The sequence below is a fragment of the Pholcus phalangioides genome, unplaced genomic scaffold (assembly GCF_987345545.1).
Source record: "Pholcus phalangioides strain wild (caught in Gottingen) unplaced genomic scaffold, Ppha-v1.0 ptg000009l_1, whole genome shotgun sequence".
Classification (NCBI taxonomy): Eukaryota; Metazoa; Arthropoda; class Arachnida; order Araneae; family Pholcidae; genus Pholcus; species Pholcus phalangioides.
This window is the reverse complement of record NW_028301602.1, coordinates 56,832,320-56,856,506: the sequence shown is the minus strand read 5'-3', so window position 1 is coordinate 56,856,506 and position 24,187 is coordinate 56,832,320. Positions and strand designations below refer to the sequence as shown.

Below are 24,187 nucleotides of genomic sequence, written 5' to 3'. Positions count from 1 at the left end.
TGGGCAGTTGATGAGAAAAAGGCCACATTATCACTTACAGGACACCCTGTATATAGGCTAGCAGAAATACCCGGCGCTTCCCGGGTTTTCTTCAATTACTGGGAGGATTGGAAAAGTGACAAACCGTTATATAGGAATAAACTGTTATAATAACAGAATTAAAGGTGTGACAAACCATTTTAAAGGCATATATTCACGTCTGAAACGCATTGTTGGAAACCACTGTAACTAAAGTAAACGTTCCGAAAGTAATTGTTGAGGCCCCAAAACTATTGTTGCCCGACAGTTTTTTGCCCATTTCGGGCATTTGCCTAGCTCTGACGAACTTTTAAAGTAGCCTAAGGTTCAATCCCGGACCTGTTTGGTATATATGCAAAATCTGGCGATGATCGGTCTAAAACTGTAGATTTGTATAAAGAACATACATACATACTTTCACATTTATATATAAGATAAATCCCAAATATTTTACCTTTTCAACAGGTCTGAAGGGATGTTCACCAATATATAACTGTCGTAGAGGTGGAATTTTTCCTGAAGACAGCGCCCATTGTATGTCAAACATATTAAGAATCTTGTAGTTTTTCTTTTCATTTATCTTTTTCATTGGTTCCTTCTGAGATGACATTGCATTGTTACAAGGTTTAAAAGACATTCATAATTTAACTTACAACTGTAGCAATAACACAGCCTCCACTCAGTTTTTCTTCCCACACAGTATAGTTTTTAAATAATTAACATATATTCTACCTGAAGATAAAATAACAATTGTAAAATTTATTAACAAAATACATTTAAAAAAATGCATCAAATTTCGATTCCCTCATTTGATGGTTTGACTAGCTTCTTCTCTTGTTTTAGCTTTGGCCGTTCTGTTCTTGTATGCCATACTAAAACCTGCACTCACAAAATAAATATAAAAACATTCATATAAACATACTTTTTTTTCACCAACTTGCAATAAGTTCTACAAATGTACTTGATTGCTTTTATTAAGAAAAACTGACAAAAAATTACTTTAAATGGTTTGTCTTCTAAAACTTAACTTGAAGATAATTAATTTCCCATCTTCTATAATTACGTAAGAAGTGGCAGAAAAAATAAATTAGATTACGTGTACAAAAATACGGGGACGGGAATTATACCCAAAAATAACCAGAATCATCTTACGTCAGGCAGAGCATCCATAGTAGGTGGTGCTTTCATTAGGTAAGCGTTAAGCCACACCTACTGAACCAGTGTGGCAAGCTGCACTGCCTGGGAAGGTTGTCTTTGTCGTCTGAATTTTTTCATGGAAGCTGTTTACCCTGTTTCTCATTTTTTATCATGGCAGACTATATGAACAGCATGTGGCTGTGAAATTTTGCTTTTGGCTCGGGAAAAAAGCAAAAACAGGATGCTGCTATGGGTAAAACTCAAGAGTATGAGTGGTTTTTTTTTATTTCAAAGGTGGAATATTGATTGATGACCAACCATGCTCTGGGCATCCTTCAACTTCCAGGATGAACAAAAATATTGGAACAATTTGTGAAATTGTGTTTGAAGATAGACGACCCATGATTTTTGTCTGGAGTGAGTTGGAGCGCACGTGTGTGTGATATTAAATTTTAATGGAAGATGAGAGGGTCAGTGCAAAGTTTATGCCTCAGTTCAACAATGATCAGAAACAGTCTCACTTGGAGACATGAAAAGGCATCTCCAAATTGACCCAGATTTCTTATCCAAAACATTTACTGGTGACGAGACATGAAGCTATGGCTGCGATCCCGAAACCAAGCAGCAATCAAGACAGTGGAAGACTTCACACATTCTCACATTACTCAAAAAAAAAGACTCGTCAAATATCAAGACAATGCTCATCTTTTTTTTTTCTGTGGGAGGTGCGGTGCATGAGGAATTCCTTCCTCCAGGTGACTGTTAACTAGGCTATCTACTTGATAGTGCTGAGAAAATTACACAACAGTGTGTGGTGGCAAAAAAGACCTGATTTGAAGAAGACAGGTGACTGGTTTTCTATGACAATATCCATCTCACACAGCCCTCACAGTGTGTTATGACTCTTGTATCTTTCCCAGCCTATTCACCTCATTTGTTTGACTCCCCCACCCCACAGATAAAAACTGACCTGAGAGCAAAACCATTTGCCAACGTGGATGGTGTGAAAACAAAAATAATGAAGACATTGTGCAGCATCAGTAGATGAATTTATAAAATTGTTTTGGACAATTAAAGAAACGACTGGGCGTACATTGAAGGAAATTGATTTTTGTTAACAAAATCGTAAAAAAGAAACTCTAGTTCCCGCTCGTATATATGTGAAGTCCAGCTCAAATACAATAGTTAGGGCCACAACAGGCAAATTACCCAGGAAAAGTTTTTACAGTGATTTCACTAAACAATAGAAGATTTTAACTTTATAAATTACCGGACAAGAAAATAATTCTCTTTTTTTAATGCTGTTAAGTTTCACATTTTTAACAAGAGTTTGAAAATGGGAAAATAAATATTATTGTGAAATGACAATTACTGACTAAAAAGAACTGCTGTTAAGATGAGAAGAAGGATATACATACCTTAGTGCAATTATCAGCTTTTGGTTCAAGTTCATCTATAGTGACCAAATCTTTAAGCAGATTACTCTCTTGGTAACCCCTCGGCACGTCCGCACTGAATGCAGCTCTTTTATTTAACAGTAAAAGGGTCAAGTTTACTGCAAACCCAGCCATGTCTATTGGAAAAGGTCTGTTTGTCTTCCAAAGCGTATTCCATCCTTTCACCTTTCCATTTCTTATGATTGGCTTCTCTACCATAAGGCCACCCACGAGACCAACTGGCCAAACTGATACTTTCTTTGTGTACCTCATCTTTAAAAACAATCAGATTTTAAAAAATGCTTCATTAAAGAATATACATCTGAGGAACATAAAAATGCATGTGTTCGTTTCTTAAACAAACAAATCAACTGAACTAACTAAAAAACAGTATCTTCCTGCTCAACAGTGGCAACCTAAAAATTCATGCATACTATGTATAGCTCCCTCAATTAGGACCATGTGGGCCCCAAGCCTCCTCCTCCCCAATATTTATCACCATCTCCATCATGTGCTTATGGAAATGCTATTGATTGTGTTTCCCCATTTTTCAATGTCACACACGGTTAGACGATAGAGATCTCAGGTAACTTCATACTAGGAATTATTATTAGGTAGTTGAATAAAAAAGAACCTTAAGGCATGGTCCCTCAGAAGGCAGAATGACATGGAACTAGCCCAAGGGTTCCATAGTGGTAAGATGCTCATCTACCATCATGAAGACTTCCGTCCTGTCTGCAGGTTCCATCCCGGGGAAGAACACATAAGTTCTCTCCCTGCTGAACCTGAGACAACCACTGATAGATGGTGCCTTTTCAATTAGCCCTTGCAGAGTCCCTCTCCATGCGAAAGAAGTATATCATGACTTTTCTATGGGGAAAAGATTTTGACTTAACTTGATCAGTGGTAAATTGCTGTATGGCGATCATATTACTAGAGTTGGTGTACAGTAAAGTGGTAGTAATAGCAGCCTAAGGGCAAAGCTGTTTTAACGCATGGGTCTGTACTGTCGTGGTTTGTGGTTCCCAAATGTTTTAGGAGGTAGACAATCAGATCTGGCAACTGTACAGATTTTAAACCTACCAATATGCTTCAGCTTTGAAATTTTGAGGAAAGATGACAGTACTTCTCAAACACATGCCAAACATTCCTCAACAATCATCTTTACATAAGATATCCATACATATATATAATACATTCCAGCATGCACCAGTTCATTAGAAATTCCTTGAGGAATGCTTGTGAAGTGCATGAGTGGTTTAGCATCAATGGTGGTAAGTGGTGCCTCACAATCTAAGACTTCTCTGTTGCCGAACCATCAATGAATTGTAGACAATATTTTCATGCTTGGCGATTCCGTGCTCAAAAAAAAAAAATTGTTAAATTTTCAGTCATGATGCATTGAAAAGCAAGTGTCTGATATTTAATTCTTTTACACATCCCGCAAGGGACCGAGCCCAGGCCTTGTCTGATCTAACAGATATTTAATTTTGAAACTTTAATTTCAAGTGACCCCATCTAGATTTCCTCTATGGTATGAGAAAGCAATTTGAAGTAGTTTATATGCTTGTTAGAAGTGTGTAAGCTAGTATCGTAATTTCTTGCAGATAATCCACATGTACACTACAAATTATATACAGGAAATTATGAGAGATGCTAATGTTACAAAATGTGCATTTCTATGTCTTTAATTGTAAAATTTTCTGCTGTGAGTTAGACCCATCAGAATAAGCTGATTTAAATCACAAAATTTAATTTTTGCCTTGAAATATAATTGTCAACTCCATCTAGTGATGAGATAACAAAGTAGAAGGGTGACTGTACAGAGATGGCAGCACATGTATGACAAATTATTTCGTCATATCTGTGAAAAAGACCAAAAAGTCTTCGTGTTGGCAAATGCCGTCATAAGCAACACCATTACATATATCAGCGATGGCAAATGCCGTCTTAACCACTTGACTGGTGAAAAAGACTGAAAAATGTCTGTGCGTCGCCAAATGTCGTCATAGGCACCTACATTACGTATGGCAGCGACGGCAAACGCTGCCGTAACCACTTGACTGGTTAAATTGGATAGATTATGTGAAAAAATATGCATTTTTAATGATAAGATTTTTTTAATTAATAAGCAGTTAGTTAATTTAAATAAAAAAATCTTATTTTTTAGTTAAAAAATCATGATTTATTCATTCTCTGACACACACATAAGAAGAGCAGTTTTCATTTCTCAAAATTTATAGCATTTAGTCAAGCATATACTTCAGATATTAAGTAAATTAAACCATGTGTAATACCATACCTCCTCAAAAAGCTGTAAATCATATGTGTTGTCATCATCAGCAAAATAAACAACACCTCTCTGATTCAAAGACAAGTGGTCTCGTATCCACATCAAGGCCCTGTTCCTTTGAAGAACTCCTCTAGGTTTCAACCAGTTTGGGTCATCGATATCAGTTTTCAAAGGCTCTGGAGTCGGAACGTTCAAATGAGTGGAAGGAATTCGATAACGAGCTAGAAAATTTTTAACCAAGCTGGTTTTGTTTGAAGAATCTTCTACTATAATCCAATGTATATTAGGCACCTGTAAAAAAAATAATTGAAGGAGTTGAAATTCTCATTCCCGATGAGAAAAACTCTGGGAAAAACAAAGCAAAACCTGAAGCTATTAATGATCAATTCACTATAAATTTTGAAACTTTAATAAAAGTGGTAATTTCAAAGCAGAAAATGCATTAAAACTTACTAGGAGTAATGTATGAGAAAGCCGAGTAAGCTCAGCTTTTTGTACAGGTCTTTGATACGTAGGCGTGATTATGAAAATTTTAGGCAGGCCTTGCTCGAGTAACTCGCTCCGTAATCCATCAAATATCCTTGCACATTCTGGCTGCTTTCGAGAATATTCTGATGCCAAGTAAAGGAGAGAAACCTTTGAGAAAAATAATAAAATGGATATTAACTCATGAAATCAATAAAATTCTATAATTACATGATTCAATAACCATAGATACAATACTATTTTTCATGTGTGTGTGTGTGTGTGTGTGTGTGATTACATGGAGCACACATTAGATTTCTTCAAGATAAAAGTAAGTTTAAATCCTAAAAATAGTCCGAAATTTTCATTAGTTATCACATTATCAGTTTGAACCACAGATATCACCAGAGCCACCCTTGCGGGGCGGTGCCACAGACTGCACTCATGATAAATTATTGATGCCTTTTCACCAATCCTTAAATTATTTCTTGCTTTAATGCTGAATTTTATCAGTTGCAAAATTATTAATTTCATTAGTTATTAATTTTCATCAATTCTGGATTCCCCCATTTGTTATGAAATTGATTGTTTCATTAATTCTGAATTTTCATTGGTGCTGGAATTTTTTCTTTAAATTATTTTCAATTCATCGATTCTAAAATTTTCATTAATTTCGAGAATTGTTTCTCTCATTAGTTTAAAATTACCTTCAGCACTGAATTTTCATCCATTTCTATGTTAATTTACATTTAGTCGTGTGTTCAAAATTTTTTCTATGGCTATTTCTTGCATATTCAGTGTTCTCATATATTCTGAAATAAGGAATACCCCCAATTTTCCCTTCCTCACCAAATTTTTTTAAATTGGGCAAAGGGGGGGTGTCATAAACATTGCTGGTGCCCAAAATCGTTGAGAGACACCAGGCCCTATGCCTAGTATGAGCAGTCCTGTGGATGGGTTGGGGGCAGGGTTTAAGCTAGATAAAAATTCCTTTAGCAAAAATGGGGGGAAAAGCTTTAGAAAAACACTACAATGCTAATGATTTATGGTTGGATGTCTTCTCGTTTCGTACCTCCTGTATGCATTTTTGTGAAAGTGGATAGTACTTCTTTCGCATTCTAAGATTTTCTTTCGCATTTTGCAAAAAATGTGACCATAGCTTAAACCCTGGTTGGGGAGGGGGTATCATTCTATCACAAAATCTGCCTGTAGTTATATTTTTGTCCTGAAAATACACTTGCAAAGGAAAAACTTCAAATAGTTGAAAAAATAAATCTGTTGGATTTGAAGATGTAGATGAGAAATGCTTGTATTCCTACTCAATCAAAACCTATTAAATATGGCATATTCTCTTAAACATTTTCTTCTCATGAAAAACAAAATGGACGATGAATCCTTTAAAGGGGCATTATTGCTGATTTCATCAAACAGCTTTCAAAAAGAATGGCCAAGTTTTTGTTTTTATAATATTTTTCACAATGCCATCAAAATTATAATACAGAAAATTCTAATGAAAGGCATTTATGTGAAGTATCGTATTCTAACGTGTATCAGAAACCCTGGAGTATAAGGAACCATCAGATTTTTTTAGCTTAAAATTTGGAAAAAAAAAATGGAAAGATATATCTAAAACATTATCCATGTATAAGAAACCCCCTTTTTTTTTGGGACCCAATTTTTGGCAAAAAAAAAAAGGTTCCCCTTATACATGTTTAAAATTTGGTATTTTCAGAATTCTCCAGCTTGTGACTAAAATAGTCAGAGAGAGAGACAAAGAATCTTGAAAGTATTTCATTAGAAAAGTTATCAGCATATCATCAAATTTGTGCAGTACATATTGGTATAAACACATATGTTACCTTTTCTTCATGGCACAAGAGTCTTGAAGGCACTTCATTTACATTGCTGAAGCACTCGTGAAAAAGCACTGACAATAATACAGTAAAAAAGTTATATGTATTTTTCAAGTCATATGACATTTTAAAATACAGTGAAACTCATACAAAAATACTCAAGGGACTGGAGAAAATATCATTATACAAGGATTTATCAATATTGATAGAATATATGAACACTGGGAAGTGCTCTTAGTAATATTTTTTTATAGCTTGATTATCATTATATAGCATGTTCATTATGATTTTGGAATAACAAATCATACATTTCAAGATTTCAATACACATTATATAACTCTCACATATGACATCTTTCGAATTATATCATAACAGGAAGAAAAACTAAGCACAATAAATGCTTCTCTTTCTTATAGATCATGGGAACTTCATGAAAGTAATTCAGCAACACAAAATAATTAAATCAAGACCATAACTTTTACAGAAGTGTTTCTAAAAGACAGCAATCAAGGCATTTGAAAAAAAAACTTACCCAACTGAAACAACAGCCATAAAACAGCAACACATGAAAATCCAATAAAGGCTTTCACCCAGTTCATTTCTTATCTTGCACAAGAGTCCTAAACAAATATGTACTGTAAAAATTAAATAATATTATTCAATATTACCTGATCATTAAATAATGCATTGATTAACCATAACTAGGGCTCTCACAAATTTTTATGACCTAAAAAACATAAAAATGTAACCTTAAAGTTTAAAAATATGACCTTATAATTCTCCCATTGTTTCATCTCTTCTTTTTCAGTTTTATTGCTTCTTATCTTATTTAGTTAAAAAATTCATCAATTTTTCATTTTAACTGAAATTCCCTCACCAAATTCAAATTCCTACTTCATGCACAACAACTGTACTTTAGTATGTTCTATAATCACACTGAATTTTATGAGACACAGTTTGGAAATGTTCAGGAAAAAAAACTGTTATTGTTTAGTTCCTTCTAAGAAATATTTGAAAAACTCCTTGGCAAAAGCTTTTTAAAAATTCTGGAAAAATTACCAGGTCGAGCAATATTTGAAGAAAGCTTGTCATAAAGCAGAGGTCTAGTTTCTGCAATCTCGTTGATCGTTGCTGCACATTAAATCGGTTTTGCGCTGAAACTTTTAATACACAAGTATTTAGCAAAAAACGATACAGTGGTACCATTAGTCCTTTTAAGCAAAACTGGTTCACCAACATTTGAGCAATTTATTACTGTTTCACCACCTTTCAGTGATAAGCAAACTGTGCCAAAAGTGTGTGCATGTGTGACTTTTATAAAGTAATCATAAGCATGCATATATGGTGTTGTGCATGAAGTTAGCGCAGTCATTTGTATTTCTAATTGTGCGTGAAATGCAATGGTTGAATATTTGTACAGTTGTTGGCAAGACTAGGAAGGGCAGTGGGGAGGGAGATCTAGTGTAATGGGCGCTAGACCAGAAAGGGCGCAAAGTTTGTATTTTGTTCCTTCAAAATTTTTACTTTCTCCCGGGAACAATGTCAATTTTTGTTTGCTGCCCTGGTTGGAGGATCTGTTGCAAGATTTTTGGTTGGTGTTGGGGAGATTGACTCACATGTGTGCCGGAAGATGGAAAATGACAGAAAACCAACTTTAACCAACCACCACTGCATCACTGGTAGGGTATGAGCCCATGTCCTCATGATGCGAATCCCTCACCCATGTCTACATGATTGCGCATAAACCTACCCAGGGCCGCAACTAGATGTTTGGTCACCCGGGACAAGTGAGCATTTTGGACCCCCTTGTAATGTTGGAGAGGTCTGATATTAAAATTTGCACCCCTCTGGTCAAGCACCCAGGGCCCGAGACCCACCTGCTCCCCCCCCCCCCAGTTGTGGCCCTGAACCTACCATCAGCACTGAAAATATTCCATTACTATGAACACTCAATTTTAGGCAGTGTTAGAATTATAGGGGGGGGGGAGGGATTTCATGAATTAAAAAAAATCGAAAAAATAATTTTTACTTCAAAACATAATGCAAAATTGTAAATAGAGTATGTCTTAAGAAAATGCCCACAAATTTAATTTTTCAGTGATAGATTCTAAAAGCGTTATCTATTGCTTGAAAATTCCCCAATATCATTGAAAAATGCTTAAAATATGACCAACGAGAGTGAACAAAGTGCATTATAGGCTTATATAATGTTAAAAAGGTGACTCCTTGGAGGATTTCTTTTTTTTTTTAATATTTGAATATGTAAGCTGTGAGCCAAACACAAGGGAATGTTCCAGTAACACTTTTATCAAAAGTAATAGTGAAAAAAAAATCGAAAAATGATAAAACAAACACTTTGAATAATTTCAAAAACATCAATTGTTAATGAGTATTTTGTAGCCATTTCATGCGTTTAAAAAATTAGCTTCTGTGTGAGAACCTCAATGTTTAAAAACTATATATAATTTTGCCTGATTTTAAAGCAATTATTTATGTGGAGTCTTGAATTAATTTCATACTAAGTGAATTTCCTTAAAAAGTAATGGTAATCATTTCAAAATCAAATAGCCCAAGTCCTACTCAAAGAAAACATTAAACAAGTATTCAAATGACAGTAAATTCGTAAACATTGTCAATTGAGTAAACATCTTGATGGAAAATGAATGCATTAATTACCTTCTTCGCGTTGATCTGTAATTCTCCATCGATATTGATTTTAATGAAGATATTTTGCTTCTATATATAATACGAATAGAATACTAATAAATCTTACTCCCAATCACTTCAAATTTATGTATAATAACTCACAACTTGATCTATTTGCTAATGCAAACAAACCCAATATTTATCTCCGGGTGAAGCCTTCCCGTTACTTCAGCGCCATCTGTTTATGCAACAACGTAACTAAAACTTTGGTACCTATTATGTCAAGTTTTAAGGTGACCTTGAAATCCCTAGGGGACTCACTGTCTGCCGTTAATGAGTGAACAGAGTTGCCCTCCTACATGGCCCCCACGTGTTAGTGCCGGGCCTTCACTCCCCTTCCCCTTGAGAAAAGATTATGGTATACTTTTGCGGCAAAAAAAACGAAACCCGGTAAGGAAAAGAAAACCCCCCCCCCCCCAATGAGAAAATCCTGCATACGCTACAGAGTTTGTATATGTAGTAAAACCTCGCTATAATGACAATCGATAATAAACACCTCTGCAATGACATTTTTTTCAAATCTTGTTTGGAATTGCCTAGTTTAATTTATTTATTTATTTACAACAACCCTACAGAAGGCATGAAATGCACTTATACTGGAAGAGAAGGTAAAATAAATAAATAAAAATCTCTTGAGATACAACGATATCTTCTACTGCGATGAACCCCTCAATAACGATATTTTTATGAAATTTTTGAAATCGCTACATAAAAAAAGATATTTTTTATATTTTGCTCAAAATTGCTTTAAATTTGATTTTAACTTCGTGACGTGTTCTCGTTCTTCTGAAGGCGTCTGATGACATCAATGTTCTGCAATAAAGGATCATCGAAGGCTAAAGGAAGTTATTGGTATTGCTCCTTTCTGTGTAAAGACACAGAAGTGCAATGCAGCAAACTTCTGTACAGGGACAATGCTTTATAAGTGAGTTTTATAAATAAACTAATCAATTACAATTTTTTGCTGTGAATAAATAAATAAAAGCGTATTTTCTGCTGATATTAACAATGCAATGCATAAAAGATGACAACAACAGCATAAATTTGATCACACGTAAGGATAATGTTGCGTCTTGATATATAACTATAATCCCTCACCACGATATTTTTTCTTGGTCCGTGGAATATATTGTTATATCGAGATTTCACTGTAGTTTTATTATGAATATGGATAGTATCAAATTTATCCTTCGTTTCTGTCAGATAAGATATCCACCATATCCACCACATTTCTATAGTTTTCGTTGTTCATCAAGCAAGCAAGTATACTCATACTAAAACAAATAAAACTACTGAAGAGTCTCTGTGTAATGAACCACTTTGAAAAGTGTTTCACACAAAACAAAATTTCCATCCAAACTTTTAGTTTTCCTTTAATTTAGAACATCAAAGATTATTCCTCTAATGTAAATTTTCTATACAACGCTTTTTTGATAAAGCGAAGCGATTCCGGGGTGCCAGAAGATTCACTATAGGCGTCCAAAAGAATAAATGAATTTATTGAATTAAAGAGTAAATGAAAGTAATAATGCTGAATAACTATTTTCTTTGGCCTTGGCCAAAGCATCGGCCTGCGAAATGGAACTGAAATAATTCAAGTATTTATGTTCACTCCATCTATACAACTAAGCAACTTTTGGCAATTCTGTTACAGTGGAACCCTTCGTTATAGGCGTTCACACATTTATATTTCGTATACGTGGGAACAACTGAGACTTTTTTAAAAATGATCCCTCCCCCCCACCCCACATACATGCAAAATGTTAATAAAATTTAATGTGCTTGATTCAGCTTAACCGCTGTGGTGGTCGAGTGGTTATAGTGCCGGACTCGTGATGCGAGGATCCGGGTTCGAACCCCACAGTGGTGGTCGGCTGAAGTTGGTTTTCTGTGGTTCCGAACTTCAAGGCGCAAATGCGAGCCGATCTCCCCGTTAAAAAGTCTCGCCACAGAGAGCAACAGTCCTACAACGGTAAATCATTCAACCATAACACTTCACTCATAGTTAGAAAAACTGGGGCAGATGACAGCACTACACATAACAAGCATTACACAGAAACAACCTTTACGTCAGGTTGCACTACACGTACACGCACATTCCCGCATGTACCGGTTCGTTGGGGGGGTTCCGCGGGGGGGGGGTGCATGTGTGGTGTAGCAGTAATAGGTAGGGCCTCCAAAAAATGGCTCGGGGATCCATGATGTTCTTAAGTCAGCCACCTCGTTGGGCAATTTGCCTGTTGTGGCGTTGTATTTGTATTGCATTCTAATTTTGTTCTAAAAAAATATTTCATACTTGAAGGGAAATTAAATCATATTTCAAGTAACAAAGAAATAAGATTTAGCAGAACTGATCATTTGACTCTTTTTGGCAATAGATGATTTTCAATGAGCAACTTTTGTGCTCTTCGATTTTGTTTCACTGCTTTATAATCGTTTTCCAAGTTGAGAAGAGAGTGTTCAACTGTTTTGCAAGATGAACTTTCGTTATTAATTTAAAGTTCTTGTCGAATTCTTCCAAAATTTCCAGTTTTTTTTAGAGAGCGTTTTTTTTTTCGGCATTACAAACGACAACGGATTTGACACAACCAGCAAGCAAAGCACCACATCGAAAGAAAATTCTGTAGGAAATAATCGAAAGAACTTACTGCGCATGTGTACCGTATCTGTCTCTACCCTCCAAATGCTTACAATGGACTTGCTTACCCTCTCGGGATAACGCTGAAAACATTGGGAGAGAAAAAAATTCTGAAAGGGCATATGGCCGTCAAAACAATTGGAACCATTTTTTTCGGAGCTCGCCGCATCTGCGTATTCTCAGAAACAAGCAATAAACAAATTACTTAAATGTCCACTCTAAATGGTCATCAACCAGCGCTCACTGGCAATTTTCATATACTTCGGCAATCGCCCTAAAATTTATGACTTTTGCGGTGACAATATGCAATAAGCAAGCCATTTTCATTGCATACAAACATTTTGTGCGCATTTGATCGATGTAAACGACGTTTTTTTTCAAAAGATGCGGAGTTCGAGTCGAAGTGAAGACGTCGAATAATTGAGGTTTTGCGTTGAATGAATGAATGAATTATTTTAACAAAAATACATAGGAACCAATTGCGACCGAAGCGTCGTATAAACGTGAAAGTCGTTTGAGGGACGTATAAACGAGGTCCCACTGTAATTTGTAGATACGCCTTATTGAAAAGTGTGTTACACTTTATGAAACATAATTCAACAAGCATCGCAACTGCCCTCAAGGGCCATAACTCTTTGGAAGTTGATTTATTATAGTTAACTCGAGATGCTCAAAATAAAAGTTTATCAAAAATTTACATTTTTAACTTTGCTTGCCGTTCTTTTGGGCAAGCAAAGTTAAAAACCATCTCGAAGATTCATCTCTACGTGGAAAAAAAATTTAATCCTTTATGAACGCATTCGTTCAACTATTTCGCTAAAAGATTTCGAGCAACTGTATTTTGTCAGATGTGAACCATAAATATTTTTCTGTCCAACCAATCAAACAATGTCGTCTCTGAATAGAAGTTTTGCGGGGAGATGTCCTCAAAGATTGTCATCAAGACAGTACAACGCTTTAACCCCCTTCGCTTACAAGCGAATTGGCAAGAAATTCGGATGCTCTTTATTTAACGAATTGGCAATAAATGTAGTAACCTTGTCCTAACCTAACCGCACGTTAAAAAATGTCTTAACGAATGTTCCCACCCGGGCATGGTCCGGAAGCCTCAAGAGAAGAGGGTACCCACAAAAATGAGATCTGGTTTAAGTTTTCTAGAATCAATCAGATGGGGCCTCAGAAAAATCCATTGGCCCGGGGGCCCATGATGCTCTTAAGACGACCCTGAGTAGAGCCCGGAAGTTTAGGCACTAAATATGTTCTAAATAGGCAGGGAAAAAGGCACTAAAAATACCTAAAAAGAGGCATTTCATAATTTATGGAAGAAAGGAAATATAATTAAAAACTAAGGTATATTACGGGTCCAAAAACTAGCTGAAAAATCGGTCGCACTTAATCCGTATACTCTTTCAATTAGCGTTTATAATAACTGCATTTTATTATCCGAGTTAATTGATTTCAAGCCCAAACTAAAGTATTTGAGGTCCCTCGCAAATCAATTCCAAGGCCACCATTACCAGACTCATGCCGCCCCCCCCCCACATGGGGACGACGACGACAGGGCTCTAACCCTGGGGTCCGGGACGGTTCAACATCATTTTTTGCTCTTCACGCTATAAATTAACTACAGAAGGGGCGCGTTAAAAGTCTGACCGAGGGGCCCACAAAAGATCCCAGCCTAGGGGTCCCGCTACAGGATGTGGGGGCCATGACCAGACCCGGAGCCAGAAGAGGAAAATGATCTGCCGGGCTCCTTCGAATAGCGAATAATTTGATGTATGATTTGAAATAATCACTACCATTTCTATAGTTAAAACATAGCTACCTCGTTCTCTTGTTGTTAAAAAAAAAATCTATTTTTTTTATATTCCCACATATGCGGAACTCCTCCAAGCGCGGAGCCTCGTGTGCTGGCATCTGTTGGATCTGTCACCCCTGAAGGCGACCCTGGTGAATTTAATCGAATACCAAAAAACATGTATGTAAAAGAAATAGCCATGGTTGTTTGTGGTGCATTTAGGGTGTAAAAAAAAAAAATTAAAACAACATGGCCCCCAGAGCTCTGTCTTCTACTCCGCCTTGGGTGAGTCATGACGCCATCTGATGGCTTGTTGGTCAGCTATACATACACAATGCAGTCCAATGCCTGAGCGAGATATATTACGAGTCATGAAATGCGTGTCGCCTGCATAGGCGTACGCAGAATTTTCTCGGGGGGGGGGGGGATTTACTTTCTTTGCTGCAAAATAACACTATAATCTAGGCTGGGGGGGGTTAGAACCCCAAACCCCCCTTTGCGTGAGCCAATGGTCGCCTGACAGTCAAGTGGTTAGGAAACTAGTTTCTGTTTGTGCAAGTCTGGTTCTTCGCCGTCTACTAACACCAACAAATTTCTTGGCTAGATATTACTGATCTCTTGAGAGCAGCGCTCGCCAATACGCATCTAGACGCGTGATTCACGCATCAAATTTCGATTTTATTCCTCCGAATTTTGTCGAGGATTAAAAATATTTTTTAAAATTTTAGGTAGTTTTTTAATAGTTCCTCTTTGATTAAAAATTACTCGGTTTTACAAAAATACCCCCTTAAAACTTTTGAGAGGGGTAAAATTAATCTCCAAAATCATATTTTTGGATAACATTGCTTGGGAGTGCATGATGATCACGTTTAAAAAAAAAATCACGGGTTTTTCCGCGAATTATTCAGTTCAGTACGTTCATAGTTTGAAATTTTACATAAAAACATTGATTTTTTTTGCTTCTGCATTGGCTACATAGCCTAGAGCCACTCTTTTGTGGTTCGATCTAGAACTCTTAGAATATTCTATATTCCAATATAGGTATGAAGACGCTTTAGTTCGATCTGCCGTAAAAGAAATGGTAACAGAGATTGCAACTCGAAAATGCATCTGAAAGAACAGGTAGTGATTATGTGGTTCACCAAAAATAATGTCATATCGGCCATGCCAATATTCAGTGGTTGCGTTTGAAGCCACTTCGTGAAATCCTAACAAGCAGTCGATGGGAGAAAATATCTTTAAATGTTTGTAAAATATTTTGAAAAAAAAGTCTGAAAATTTAAGGTCTCTTGTCTTTTTGGGAAATGCGAAAGAAAAATTCCAAATACTTTCAAAGATGTCCCAAAAACAAATAAAAATGATCCAAGCGATATTATCAATGATTTGCAAGTTGAAAGCTCTCCCCTTCCCCCTTTTTTTTCCATGTCCGTGCTCAAAAATATTCAAATCATAATTTTGCCTTCGGCCGGGATTACACAGTAAAAGTTTTATAAAAGTTCGTATATAAAACTTGAAAAATGTAACCAATAGGCGGATCAGTTAAGTTCGCTCGAATGTAACAGATGTGTTTATTGGTTACATTTTTCAAGTTTTATAAAATAATTTTTATCAAAGTTTTATAGTGTAATATCAGCCTTAGATTAGTTACTTCTGAAATGTAAAATTTCATTTAATGTTTTTTCTTCCTTTATACTAGATTCGATATCGAATAATATATACTTTTAGGGACGGGAGGGGGCACTAAAGCCATTCAAGTGATTAGGGCCTTCAAACGTTTTTATCCGACCCTGCGGGGGATGCATTTGCCCCCCCCCCCCGCCCCGGCTGTATATATGTATACAGTCGAATCCCGTTATAACAAACTCCAAGAGACCGAAGAAATCACTTCGTTAAAACGAAATTTCGTTATAAAGGAAGTCCAGATCTTCGTATTGTTCCTACGCAAACTTATCTGGGGGATTAGAAAAGTGTTCGTTAAAACGAGATCTTCGGTATCATGATATTCGTTAAAACGGGATTTGACTGTATATGAATTGGATATCATTATTGTGTCGCTTCTCCCCCCCCCCGTCTATATCCACCTGTGGCTGCAGTGGGGGAAATCCTGATGAAAATTAATACTTAATTAGAGTTGGAAAATGGCACGCTCGGAGGTTATATAGCACAGGGGGAAATAGACTTGGAAGTCTGGGGAGGGGGGGCAAGACGATGATGATGCCGATTCATCTATACATATATGTATTAGATCAGCCGACTTCACCTTTGATGCTGGGGGACATTGCCCCCCCCCCCCCCCCCGTATCTCCGCTCGTGTTATATAAGGAGGTTGAAAGTGCTATTTGCATAAGAAACGTTACTCGTGCTGCCATCTCTAATCATTGAGGCTTACCAGAAATACTCTAATTTGCCAATGAATGACGGAATGTACTCGGTTAAACGAAGTAAAGCTGATCGTGATTGGTTGCTTGTTTACTTTGAACCACGCTACCAAAACTTTAAAAATTATTTTTTTTTATTTGAACAATTTTCATGAGATTAATTAATGAAAAATGATTTTTTTACATATGAAATGTCACGAATCGAGACAGTTCATGAAAAAACACCAATCAGATGTCGTAACACAAATCGGCGAGAAAAAAAAAACAATCAGACGTTATTTTATTTTTCGTAATGCGAACTTGATCGAATAAGAATGCGTCTGTGATTTGTGAGTTTTTCGGCGCAGGCGTCGTAAGCCGGCGAAATGTGGAATAATAAACAGTATTTTACGGATCGCCGGTGGCATCGGAAAGCTATGAAACGGGCCCTTCACAGCAGCAGCACTGGCTAAAAAGATTTGGTGTTGTAAGGCTGATGTTCATTATTCTATTATCCGGAGTGAGTGTGATTTAGGTCGTTACACTTTTCTGTCTTAATCGCGCCAGAGCTATCGTCGGTCTTTTTGTTTATTTTTGTCGACCCCCCACAGAGGAGAAGGAAATGGCTTTGAAGAGAATCAAGAAAGAACTGGAAGATCTGAAGCGAGACCCTCCCGCCCAGTGTTCGGCGGGGCCCGTAGGAGACGATTTATTTCACTGGCAGGCGACGATCATGGGGCCACCGGACAGTCCTTACCAAGGTGGAGTCTTCTTCCTGACAATACACTTCCCGCCGGACTATCCGTTCAAGCCGCCGAAAGTCGCGTTCACGACTCGCATATATCACCCGAACATCAACAGCAACGGCAGCATCTGCCTGGACATTCTGCGCTCTCAGTGGTCGCCGGCCCTGACGATATCCAAGGTCCTGCTGTCGATCTGCTCCTTGCTTTGTGATCCGAACCCCGACGATCCCCTAGTGCCTGAAATCGCACGAATCTACAAGTCGGACCGCGACAAGTACAACGAACTAGCCAGGGAATGGAGCAGGAAATACGCCATGTAGCACCAGCAACAACAAGAATTATTCGTGTAGTAATTCTTATTAACTATTATTATATCTTCTCTTTTTTTCGTTGTTTCTTTTTTTTTTTTTAAAGGAAAGAATAACTTTGTTATAAAAATGATTGTGTGTCACGTAGAAACTTGTGTGTGAAACCTCCCTCCCTCGAAGAAGAAAAAAAAAAAGTTTGATTTTCGTTCGATTGAACCTTCTCATATTTGATCGGAGCATTGTGTCCATCACATTACCTTTTTTATACCGAATCCAGGGTAAAAAAAAATTTCCTCGATGCCCTTCTCACTTTCTGCGATTGTTGACCCTCCCGAGCAAAAGAATGTGCTATATAGTAATTTGAAGAAAAAAAATATTTCTTTGTAATTTAGTTTTGTGGTTTCAATCCTATGTAGAGGTGTGTATTATAATAATAAGTATGATACTATAAAAATGATGAAAAAGATTCATTTTTGTATTTATTGCGTAAAAGTGACATTGATAATTTCTCTTTCCTTTAATTTGTTTTAACGCTAAAATGACGGAAGTGGCCTTTTTGACAGAGATACCCAGGCTGTTATCACGCAAGGTGATTTAAGCGCATTGTCCCATGGGAACTCTGGTGCCTCTGGAGGTATTACAATTACATCACTGGCATCTTGAATACAAGTTTTCATACATGGGGCAGGTGCGTATCACCAGTGAGTTCCTGCTTATCCCCAAAGCGGAATGTGCCGAAATCTGTGACGTACGTCGCAGAACAATCAGCTCTACTGCAGAACAGTTTGAAAGAAATTTAAGATAAAGTGTAAAAAAAGCATATATGGGGATTTTTACCACAGAATATTTCCAGTCTGCTGAGGGTTCGTCGCAGAACAGTGCTAAACATTCTGCTTTGGGGCTGCTTATATTATTAAATCAAAATCAGTAATAAATCATTAAAAATCAAATCAGCAGTAAATCAATAAATAGATTCAGAGTTCCTATTGTCGCAACAGGTGCATTTCTTGATAATTATTATCAAGTTCCCATCAGTCACATTTTATGCACAAGTGCTAGTCTTTGTTGTATGTAAAGTGCCATGTTCACACCCGGAGCTGCTGATAGTTGTACCAAAGAATCTTCATTGACATCAATGAAATGCAACAGTTGTTGGAGTCATCTAGTAGCACCAGGATGGCAAGTGATGTTTCTTCTCCACTAACAAATTTTCTGCACTTGTTCCTCCAAAGTGTGCCATTTGAATGTAAGTTGTGACATAATGTAACAGCGTACCCTCTAAGCCAACGCACATTTTGATTACTGATGCGCTTAAAGCAAAGAAAGGACCTGATAAATCAAGAACATGACCAATTAAAAATATTGCCAACCCAGGCATTTCATGGAAACCTTTGGTATCGTGATAATTCTTTTAGACTGTCAGCATGATCCCCCATTCCTGATGCTACTAATCAAGCATGTGCCTCCGAAAATGCACTTTTGGTCATTTTGACCAAATTTATTTTTGCTGCAAAGATACTTTGACATAGGATTACACCCTCAAAGCAGAATGTGCAAAAATCTGCAATGTACGTCGCAGAACAATTAGGAAGAATTTTAAGAAAAAATTAAAAAAAAACACTATTACATGAATGGGGATTTTTACCAAAGAACATTTCCAGTCAGCTGAGGGCTCGTCGCAGCACAGTGCTAAACATTCTGCTTTGGAGGATTACACCCAAACAGTTTATGTCTGGTTGTTGATATTTCGTGGTTTTTGTCCTCATCTTGTTAAGGCGCTCAAATTCCTAAAATATAAATGTTCTAGGTTTATTAGTTTGGTGATAAAATAAAGTTTACCTAGCAGTAGCGGTCAGATATTAGATATTCAACTAATATAGCAAAACATAATGAAATGGACAGTATTGAGGGAACAGATGCTCTATCATGGTGGTTGCTTTTCTCCAGTACCCAATTTATACTGGTACACTTTTGAAAAAGCTCATTGTGTGTTATTCATGTAGTGCTCCTATATGGATCTTTGCATTTTTCATGTACTGCATTTGCTGGTGCAATGTTGCATGATGAAAAGAATCTTCATTTTTTATGATTTCACCCATAGATGGGCCAAGACTATTTTTATTTTGTTTCTTCACATAAATTCATTATAGAAGGGCTGCAACTAGATGCTTGGTCAGTCCAGGCAAGCACGTATTTTGTCGGCATCCTTGTAATGTTGAAAAATAGGTTAAACAATGAAATTTGTTCCCCCTCTGGCCTGAGGTACCAGACTGCTCCCTCTAGTTATGGCACTGATAGCCTGGCCCTTTGCTGGATGATGTGGAGAAGCCATTATTATATTTTATATTTTGATGAGCAAAAAAAAAATAATAATTCTATAGTTGGTAAGCAGAGAAAAATGTAGGTCTTGAATACCAAGCACACGCAAAATTGATATCTTGGACAAAGGAAATTTCTGCCAGAAGTTATGAAATTGTACTACTCTACTAATGAGTGCTGTTGATGTTTTCGACAAAATGAAATCATTCAGTGCACAATGGAGCATCAAAAAGTTTTCACGTATTTTACATTGCTTAAGATTTTGGTAGCTATCTGCGGGTTTTTTCATTCTGCATGTAGTCTCCTTGCAAATTTCTCAAGTGTATTATATTTCAAACCTCATCAAAGGATTGCCAAGTGAAAATGAAGCCACAAATTACGAGCTGAAAAATATTCAAACCTCTTCTTAAAGTAACAAAACATGGGATTAGTCTTTGTCATAACAAGCCCTTTGTCCGAATTTCAAAAAATTGAACATGAACAAGGTTCTATTACAAAAATAAGTCAAAATAATTTATGTTGATTTTTTTCTATTGCGGTCAAAGTGACTGCTATCTGTGGTTCTAGTGTTGAGGATATATGGTTGAACATTCATATTGAAATCCATGGTGTTATTTAAATTTGAGTACCACTGGGGTGAAGTTTTTCGGCAAACCAGTTTGTTTCTTTTTTGAAAAATTTATTGAATGAAAATTAGTTTTAAACCACTTAACAGGGCCACAGCTAGGGGTAGCAGGTGGGTCTAGTGCACCAAACCAATGGGGGGTGCAAATTTTACCCTTCGACATTACGCGGAGAGGGCATAAAAATAAGTTATCTTTTGGGCGATGCGTGGGGAAACGTAAGTAAACCGAAAATATGTGTGTGAAATTCTTCATATTTTGGGTTTACTTATGTTGCTTCCCTATGTATATTACAGGGGGGGGGGTGCCAAAAAAGCGTGTTTGCCCACGGCTGACCAAGTATCTAGTTGTGGCTCTGCTACTTAAAATAATAAAATCTGATTATGAAGTATAATCACAGCTGTTTACCTTTTTTAAATTACATAGTTTTTTTTTTGGTTCAAGGTTTCTGTGGCATTAGTGAAATCAATGCGAGTTTCAAAGTTCTACATTAAACTTGAAGAGAATGTAAATGATTATCACTCGTATCCCAGCTTTTTCTGTATCCTTATGATGCAATTTGTGATGATGGTATGAATTTAGTTTAATTTTAATATCCTATACTTATTACAATGTTAGGATCGAATGTATTAACATATGTGTGTGAAATTCTTTATATTTTGGGTTTACTTATGTTGCTTCCCTATGTATATTACAAAGGGGTGCCAAAAAGCGTGCTTGCCCGCGGCCGACCAAGTATCTAGTTGCGGCTCTGCTACTTAAAATAGTAAAATCTGGTTATGAAGTATAATCACAGCTGCTTACCATATCGAAATTACATAGGTTTTTTTTTGGTTCAAGGTTATTATTAATATTATTATAATTTATTATATTATTATTAATATTCCACAGTGATTAAATAATCAGGTAAAAATTTTCATGTGTTTCAACAGCATTACAAATCTATGGACAGCAGGTGGGGATCCTGGTTGATGTTTCAAGAAGCAGAGCCTGTATCTCTCATGGGCAAACAGGACTCCTGCTCAGCACCACGAAATTAAGCTGCTTTTTGTATTTTAGGCACAGCAACCCCTTCCCCTGTATGCGCCTTGATACAAATGCATTTCTTTCATATTATTTTGCTCTGGGGAGGGGCGATATTCTCTTCCCCCCCCCCCAGATCAACGCAGGGTCTATAGATAAAGGGATGTTTTGGGCACCCACTTTACCTGGCTGCCCCAAAGCAGAATGTACTAAAAACTGTGACATACGTCGCAGAGTGCTGCAGAACAATCTCAGAAAGATCTTAAGAAAATAAGGAAAAAAAAAAATATATATATATATATATATATGCCTTCTGTGTAGGAAACTGTTTTGAAAATTTTTATTGCTGAACATTTCCAGTCATCAAAGGCCTGTTGCAGAACAAAGCGAAACATTCTGGTTTGGGTCCTGGCTGGAAATATAAATATTTAAATGATATCTGTGTGAAAGAAAAAATCTAATTGTGGTCTAACATTTTTATTTTGAATAGTGAGCATTACACGTGAGTATTGCTGAACATATTCAGCGAAAGATATCTTCAGTAGAGAGACAAGAACTCATCTCTTGTCAGCTGAGATAACTTCACTGTCAATTTATACGTAAAGGAAGACCTTCCAAAAAATTTCATCTGGACCACGGCTTTATACTGATGACAAATCAGCTTCCACTGGTGATATTGGAGATATCTTGGTATCAAATACCTTTCCTTTTTTCAAGTCTATAATTTTTTTTTTAAATTTACAAACAATGAAAAGTGTGTACGTATTATACTTGTAAATATTTTTTGGCTTACTTTTACGCAGGAGCAGTTTTATTTAAGGATAATTTTGTTTAATAAATATTCACTTACTAATCCTGTTGAAAGATTTTTCAAAAGGATTAGGGGGATTAGTATGTGAATATTTATTTCAGTCATTTCGAAACAACTTTGAATTAGCCTTGGTAGAAATAACCAATTTAAGTACAGTGAAACCTTGCTACAATGATACTCTCGATATAACAATAAATCCCTCTTTATATTTCAATATCTTTAAATTTAATATTTATAATTTATAAATCAATATTTTGAATCTTGTTTGAAATTGCCTGCAGTCCAGCATTTCTAAACCTAAGGACCAGCAAAACGCGTGAAAACATTTGATGGACTACTAACTTTCAGCAAGAGTGTCGTGACTAGGGCTTTTTTCTGGAACATCAATAATTTTCAGCAATTTTAGTAATAATTGATGACCTTCCCAATGTCCTGTATTCTGACGTGTTAAAAATCCAAAAAAAATTCCTCTATTTTTTTTAATGAGATATAGTCCCCTCATCACATGATGAACATTTCTTTTTTCTTGTGAAATACGTTTTTGCTGACTGCGATTTACAGTAGCCTTTTATATGTTTCCCTTGACCTTCAGCAATTTTAGAAATATATGTATTTTTTATAAATTTTGGAAAACATTTTTTAGCCAACAACTGGCAATATCCTGTATTAGATCAATAATCTCTATCCCATATTTTCCTCAATGAAATATGGTGACTTTCGTCAGCATCAAAGTCTAATTTCATATTTGAACCCATAAGGATATCGTGCGCTTAATACCAGTTGCATGTAATTAAATTATTTTCTCATTCAATTAGAATCACCAAGTCTGTTTGTGTGAACCAGAGGTTTTCTGCAGAACATAGGTTGAAAATGCTGCTATAGTCCAGGGCAGGACAAATCACAGGTGCCAGGTCACCATGGCAACTAAGAAATTGGTATTGGTGCCTAAAATTTTCTTTGAGTAGTTTCAAAATTGCAGGCTGAGAGCAACACAAAATGTTTGGAATTTATAACAGCATATCTGTCAACACAAAAGAGGGTCACCATGCCCTGAAAAAAGTCAAAAGGAACATTATTTCAGACCTTTTCTTTGTGTAAATTTTTTTTGGCACCTAAACATTTTTCTGGTGCCTAGATTTTTTTTGTGATTTCTCCATCCCTGTTATAGTCTAATGTTAAACACTTCTTTATTCAAAGATATTCTTTACTATGATGAGCCTATCTATAATGATTTTTTTGAAGGATATTTAGAAACCACTCTCTCTGTAATGATATTTTTTTATATTTCACACAAAATCACCTTCTATAAATTTGTAAATTTCACGCTAGTTTTTATTCTTTCAAGAGTGTTAAATAATATTGGTATATTTTGTACTATCTACCCGCCCAAAAAGGTGTTAACATTATAACGATATAACCCCTCTACAATAATATTTTTTCTTGGTCTGCAGAGTATTATTTTCCAAGGTTTCGCTGTATATGAAACAAGCAATTGTGCTGTTACAAGTAAAAAATATTGTTCCGTGGCTGTTATAAGTAAACTAAGCAGTTAGATACATGTTTTCATGCACTGATCGAAGATGAGTACGAGGTTTCTACAATTACAAAATTGCCATGTTGCAATGATACAAGTACCATTTCAAAAGGAGTGCCTCA

At 36.3% G+C, this 24,187-nt stretch overlaps 1 protein-coding gene and 1 pseudogene across 3 annotated transcripts; one reads left to right on the top strand and one right to left on the bottom strand.

Moving 5' to 3' along the window:
- Positions 1–757: 757 nt before the first annotated feature.
- LOC149083353 (galactosylgalactosylxylosylprotein 3-beta-glucuronosyltransferase I-like) lies at positions 758–10,076 on the bottom strand. 2 transcript variants are annotated; one of them, XM_089236605.1, is made up of 7 exons: positions 9,879–10,076; positions 7,735–7,822; positions 7,209–7,276; positions 5,338–5,520; positions 4,894–5,175; positions 2,574–2,864; positions 758–897 (listed from the first exon to the last, which is right to left on the bottom strand). In XM_089236605.1, exons 2-7 carry the CDS (start codon positions 7,799–7,801, stop codon positions 808–810), a joined length of 981 nt encoding a protein of 326 aa, XP_089092731.1. In that variant the 5' UTR covers positions 7,802–7,822; positions 9,879–10,076; the 3' UTR covers positions 758–807. The 2 variants fall into 2 exon arrangements, with proteins under 2 accessions (XP_089092731.1, XP_089092730.1); XM_089236604.1 differs by having other exon boundaries at positions 7,735–7,837; positions 9,879–10,055.
- Positions 10,077–17,103: 7,027 nt separating this feature from the next.
- LOC149083352 (ubiquitin-conjugating enzyme E2-17 kDa pseudogene) lies at positions 17,104–18,221 on the top strand (annotated as a pseudogene). The gene has a single exon (XR_016193252.1). The product of XR_016193252.1 is annotated as a ubiquitin-conjugating enzyme E2-17 kDa pseudogene (transcript).
- The last annotated feature ends 5,966 nt before the right edge of the window (positions 18,222–24,187 follow it).

What these genes read in the sequence shown, in the direction of transcription:
- LOC149083353 (XM_089236605.1), bottom strand. Translation starts at nt 7,801, where the DNA reads ATGAACTGGGTGAAAGCCTTTATTGGATTTTCATGTGTTGCTGTTTTA. An exon ending in TCTTGTGCCATGAAGAAAAG is followed by an intron (nt 5,521 to 7,208) that starts GTAACATATGTG and finishes TTTTTCTCAAAG; the next exon opens with GTTTCTCTCCTTTACTTGGC. An exon ending in AAGCTGATAATTGCACTAAG is followed by an intron (nt 898 to 2,573) that starts GTATGTATATCC and finishes TTGTGAGTGCAG; the next exon opens with GTTTTAGTATGGCATACAAG.